This window comes from Vicia villosa, linkage group LG6 (genome assembly GCF_029867415.1).
Source record: "Vicia villosa cultivar HV-30 ecotype Madison, WI linkage group LG6, Vvil1.0, whole genome shotgun sequence".
Lineage (NCBI taxonomy): Eukaryota > Viridiplantae > Streptophyta > Magnoliopsida > Fabales > Fabaceae > Vicia > Vicia villosa.
This window is the reverse complement of record NC_081185.1, coordinates 127938348-127944060: the sequence shown is the minus strand read 5'-3', so window position 1 is coordinate 127944060 and position 5713 is coordinate 127938348. Positions and strand designations below refer to the sequence as shown.

The 5713-nt window shown below is 34.9% G+C and overlaps 1 protein-coding gene across 1 annotated transcript; it reads right to left on the bottom strand.

Annotated features, from left to right (window-relative positions):
• Positions 1–467: 467 nt before the first annotated feature.
• Positions 468–1180, bottom strand: LOC131614631 (uncharacterized). The gene is made up of 2 exons (XM_058886192.1): positions 609–1180; positions 468–486 (listed from the first exon to the last, which is right to left on the bottom strand). The coding sequence occupies exons 1-2, from the start codon at positions 1178–1180 to the stop codon at positions 468–470; spliced, it is 591 nt and encodes a 196-aa protein (XP_058742175.1).
• Positions 1181–5713: the final 4533 nt, after the last annotated feature.

Below are 5713 nucleotides of genomic sequence, written 5' to 3'. Positions count from 1 at the left end.
CTAAACTAAAAAGATATTTAGCATAGTTATCAACATTCGAGATTTTAAAATCACCTAATCAAAGGAGGATTTGAGTCTCTTGTGTTTAAATTTTTTTCTTATAAAATACAGAAGAAGTAATATAAAATTTTAAATTTTTAGTTACATGGATCAAATAAGTTACTCACGACTCAGACGAGCCAGCACTAATAAATTGCAATTTTTTTAAACGAAACTAAAATAACACTTTCAAATATGAATTAAAATTTTAATGTTGAAGTTTTATGTTTTATCAGGTTTGACCCACAAACGCATATGATTTATGTCATCTTCACGGCCCAATCTAGGGACGGAACATTTTCTGTTTTTTTTAATAAGCAATGAGATATTATTACGAAGCCGAGTACAAGGGGTACTCACCCATGGTTAATACAAAAGGAGAAATTCAATAATTTCAAAGGACATTGAGCCCAAAAAAAAAAATACAATTAGCGGTAAAATTGGAACCTATAACATTCCAAAGCCAAGAGAGTAACTTAATCTTATGCACGATTTCTCCCTCAATAAAAATACCAGAGTTGAACAGGATTGCGTTACGCATACACCATAATGCCCAGCACGTGGCCAACCAGAAAATCATTATCTTTCTTGGAGGAATTTTACCATTAAGAGAGCGACAAAAGGCCAACATATGGTCCATGACGCCGACATCTAGCACCGGAACAACCCCTAGCCAAGAAAAGATTATGCTCCAAACAATTCTAGACAGAGGACAAGAAAGAAGCAGGTGTGCCAATGTTTCGTTTTCCATGAAGTAGAAGACGCAAACTTTGTCTCTGCTATCGGTCAAAATCCCGCGCTTGGCCAATTGCTCCCTTGTGGCCAACCTATCTATAACACATCTCCAACCCAAGACTTGAATTTTTGAGGGGACAAAGGATTTCCAAATTATTTTAAAGGTTGCTAGTGATTCAGCCTCATAAGAGATGTTAGAGGAAGATGCAGAAAATAATTCGTAGCCGGAACTTACCGAATATGACCCAGTAGTGCTCTTGAACCATTTGAAGGTGTCCTCCAATCCCTTCCTTGGAGCAGTGCCGATAAGGTATATCTGAAGAGTTGCGGACTCTGAAACGACCTCTTCATCATTATTGCTTGATTGCAGAAGGCGGCACCATTCGTCATTGACAAAGAGCCCCATATTGGTGACAGCAGCATCTTTATTAGGGGAGAAACTATAGGCTGCAGGAAATAAAAGACTTAAAGGTTGAGAGTCGAACCACTTGGTATGCCAGAAGTTTATGTCAACACCGTTGCCCAGAACACAACTAATACCAGTGCGAAACCAATCTTCATTCAAAGCCTACATGCTGCTCGTGACAATGTCCCGCCACCATAAAGAGGATTTCGATATGGCCGTGGGTGAGACATTCCTGAACACATATCCAATTAAAGAACTGTATCTAAACTCCAAGAGAGGGCGCCAAATTGCATCGTTATCTATAAGAAAACGCCATTTCCATTTGCACATTAAGGACTCGTTGAAAGCTTTTAGGCATTTAATACCTAAGTCGCCTGCCTCCCCGCTTTTACAAACACCGGACCAGCTCACTGAAGAGATACCACGACTATCAGAACCGCTACTCCACAGAAATTCGCGTTGGATCTTTGTCAGTTTTGTAACACAATTTTGGGGATCTTATAGAAGGACAAGAAGTAAATCGAGATTGAATTCAGAACTGAGTTGATCAAAGCAATTTTGCCGCCTATTGATAAGAAACGTCCTTTCCAAACTGAAAGTTTGTTCTTCAACTTCTGGACCACTGATTTCCAAGGGGACTGGGTTCTTTGATTACACCCTACAGGTATGCATAGGAAAGTGAAAGGTAGGTTGTTGACTTTGCAACACAAAAATGTAGAAGCAGCTGATAAGAAGGATTCGTCAACATTGACGCCTGATAAGCAACTCTTGAACAAATTTACATTCACCCCGACACCAATTCAAAACCCCGGAGGATGGACTTCACACGCCATAGATTACTCCATGAGGGCTCACAGAATATGAGCGTGTCGTCGGCAAATTGCAACAACTCAAAGCCAAGATTTTCAGACAGATTAAACCCTTTGAAGACACCATTATACATAGCTTAATTAAATATTTTTGATAGGCCTTCAGTTACTAAGGTGAAAAGAAACGGGGATAGTGGGTCCCTTTGACGTAATCCTTTTCCCATGGTAAAATCAGTGGTTGGGCTGCCGTTGACAAGAACTGATAAAGACGCATGGCAAACACACGAGTGCATCCACTTTAGCCACCTTTCACCGAAACCAAAACGTCTAAAAACATATATGTCCACCCCATTTAAATTCGCGCCGTAAAATTCTATAAAAAATGGGACGAGACGGACATACTTGAGGTTGCGGGAGTAAAATCTTGGTTTCAATTGTTTGGAAACATTTCTAGAAAGCCATTATGTTTAAAGAAAAATGAGGAAGTTCGAGTAAAGAGATGCGAGTGAAGAGATGTGGTAAAGATAAATTCAAATGTTTCTTTTCTAGAGACTACTTCAATATATTGACCTACAAATAAGACCAACAAATTAGATCCTCTAAAAAAGAGTTGTTAAATTCAAAGTGATCATTTCGTAAGAACTTCACCATTTTTGTATTAGCATGTCGACTCTTTGCATCTAGATACACACATTTCATAGTCTAAATCATTATGCTAACTAGAAGTAGTGCATGTCACAATAATGAGTCACCTAATCATCCTTCATTATAATTAAACTTTCGAAAACAAGATGAATTACATCTTGAATTTTCTTGAGTATTTTCTTTTAGAAGAATTATTTGAATTTTTTGTTTGTGAAATTATTTTTGAGTGGCCAAACGACCATTATGTTATATATGTTCATAACCTTACAGTTTCTATCAATATAGAAATAGAAAACAAATCATGATGAATTAAACATGTCATCAATTCACCTTATCATAAACCCATATTAGAATTCAATCAGAGAATAAAAGCGGAAGCGTACCTGAGTTTGCCATTACGAATCAATGAATGTTTGTGGGTATTTGATCTTCTGATTTGTAGAGTTCCTTATGGCTCCTTGAATCTACTTTGATGGGGATGAAGAGAGAATTCATGATAAGCTGTTTTGTGTAGTCTACAAATGGGGACCATAACTCTATAAATAACCTTAGGGTTATTTCATAGTTTTCAATCAATTTTAATTTGGCTCATCATTAAATTAGATACTGACTTATGGTATTTACACAATAATCTAATATTTCATGATATTTATGCTTTTAGCCACATACATAAAATTAATTAGACCACTGCAGTTCTGGCTAATTAAATAATGACCCTAACACAAGTAACATTATAATTGTGACCCAAATATTCTAACAATATCCCACTTGTCACATGTGTAATCATACACATATATGTTAGACGTTATGAGCTCAAAATTCGCCATTATATATTCCTTAAGCATACATAGTACCCAATGCGGAACATAAAATTCATAATTGACTAACTCCCACTAAACCAAAGACTCCTCTAACGGTAAAAACACTCATCGAGCAGTGTGATCATGAAAGACCTTGGGTGGATTATCTTCTATCATGGAGTTTGTCCTCAAGTGTTTTATGGAAATATGCTCACTTTGTACCCTTTCCTTAACAACTAGGAACTTGTTGTGAATATGTTTTGACTTGGTCGAGCTCTTATTATTGTTGGAATACATGGCGACTAATTTATTGTCACAATATAATTTAAGTGGCCTTTCAATTCCTTCCACAATTTGCAGCCCAATAACAAGATTCCTCATCCAAATCCCATGGTTGGATGCCTCATAACATGTTATAAACTCTCATGCCTTGGTAGATGAGGTCGTAAGAGTTTTCTTGACACTGCGCCAAGAAACTGCACCACCAGCCAACATGTAGATATAGCCTGAAATGAATCTTTTACTCTCTTGGCATCCAGCAAAATATGAGTTAGAGTATCCAGTAATCTCTAACTGGTCTGACCTCCTATATGTGAGCATATAGTCTTTTGTTCTCTTTGAATACCTCATAACCTTTTTGGCTACTTTCCAAAGATCCATTACTAGATTGCTCAAATATCTGCCTAACATCCCAACTATGAAAGCAATATCCAGACGCGTAAAAAATTTGGGCATACACCAGGCTCCCTACAACTGACGCGTAAGGAATCTTTTGCATTTCTAAATTTCCTTTTGAGTACTAACTGAGAATTTTTCCCCCTTTTGTCAACCTTAATAATTAAAGTATCTCTTGATTTACATTCCTGCATGTCAATATTATTTATGTAGTGTTTGCATTGCAAATTTGGTAAGATCAAGAGGATAAAACAAACTTATATGTCTCTTTTGAAGGAAAATATTTTGATTTGAAGAGAATAGCATGGTATCTTCAAATGAAACTATTAAGTGAATGTAACTTTTTGATGCAACTTTTTAGATGTAATTTGATCTCGAGTATGTAAAGTAAAAGAAAAATTGCATTAAAAAAAGTAGTACTAGTGGCGCGTGACTGAACTTTGGGTATGTTTGGATTGGCGGTGGACATAATTGATTATGAGAGATTTGAGTTTGGTAGAATTGATTTCAACATAATTGAGTTTAGAAGAATCGATTTATGTTTGGATACAATGATATAGAAGTGATTGTTATCCATTAATGTTTTTTGGATAGTTTTAGCAAAATTGATTTTGAATTGTATAATTACCAAAATGGTAATAGATTCTAATACAAATAAAAAAGAAAAGAAGTAATTGATGAAAATTAAAGAGGCTAAAGAAGAAAATTTTAAAAGAGTCGTGATAAATAATATATAATAAATGTAGAATTGATTCTACTAAACTCAAAAGCTAGGAATTGTAGCTTCTAGTAGAATTGCTTTTGGAGGAGGAGAATTGATTTTGGAAAAATATTTAAACAAAAAAAAAACCAATTTTTAAATTGAAGTAGTCTAGAAGTGTTTTTGGGGCTTGTAGAAGCCAATTCAAACATGCAATTCATCTCCTATTATTTGGGCAACAATTCAAAATTTTTTTATTTACGCCCTTTGCATGCTCAATCTTTTAAGCAATTGTACAAGTCACACACACAGCTACAGCGGGTGCAGTTACCGTGCATAGATAAAAATCTATGCACCATGCATAGATTATTATGGACCTTTGGATCATTGGATCAAATTCTAGACATCAATTGTTATTACTCAATACTCAATACTCACTACTCAATACTCAATACTCAATACTAGATTAAAAACATGATCCAATGGCTTATGTAGATTTATGCATGGTGCATAAGTAAAATCCTTATGCATATTAGTCAAAGCCAGCTACAGCTAGGATTTGGCTTATTCGCGATGGAGAATTAATGTTCAACTAGTCTTTCTCTTAAAAGACTCATCTTCATTTTCATTATATTACCCTTTTTCTTGATAACCATTTTCAGCTTAAAACACAATGATAACATTGCCATGCCGTTTTGATTCCTTGCCATATTTTCAGCTTTCTTTCATTGAAATGGCTAATATTATTTCCAATTTCTCACTCAAAGTAAAAAAGAATTCAACCTTTTTCCCATTTCATCTATGTAAATCAATTTTTCAGCAAACATCATTTTATTATTATTATTATTATTATTATTATTATTATTATTATTATTATTATTATTATTATTATTATTATTATTTT

Coding starts and splice junctions, on each gene's coding strand:
- LOC131614631 (XM_058886192.1), bottom strand. CDS start 1,180: ATGGGGCTCTTTGTCAATGACGAATGGTGCCGCCTTCTGCAATCAAGC.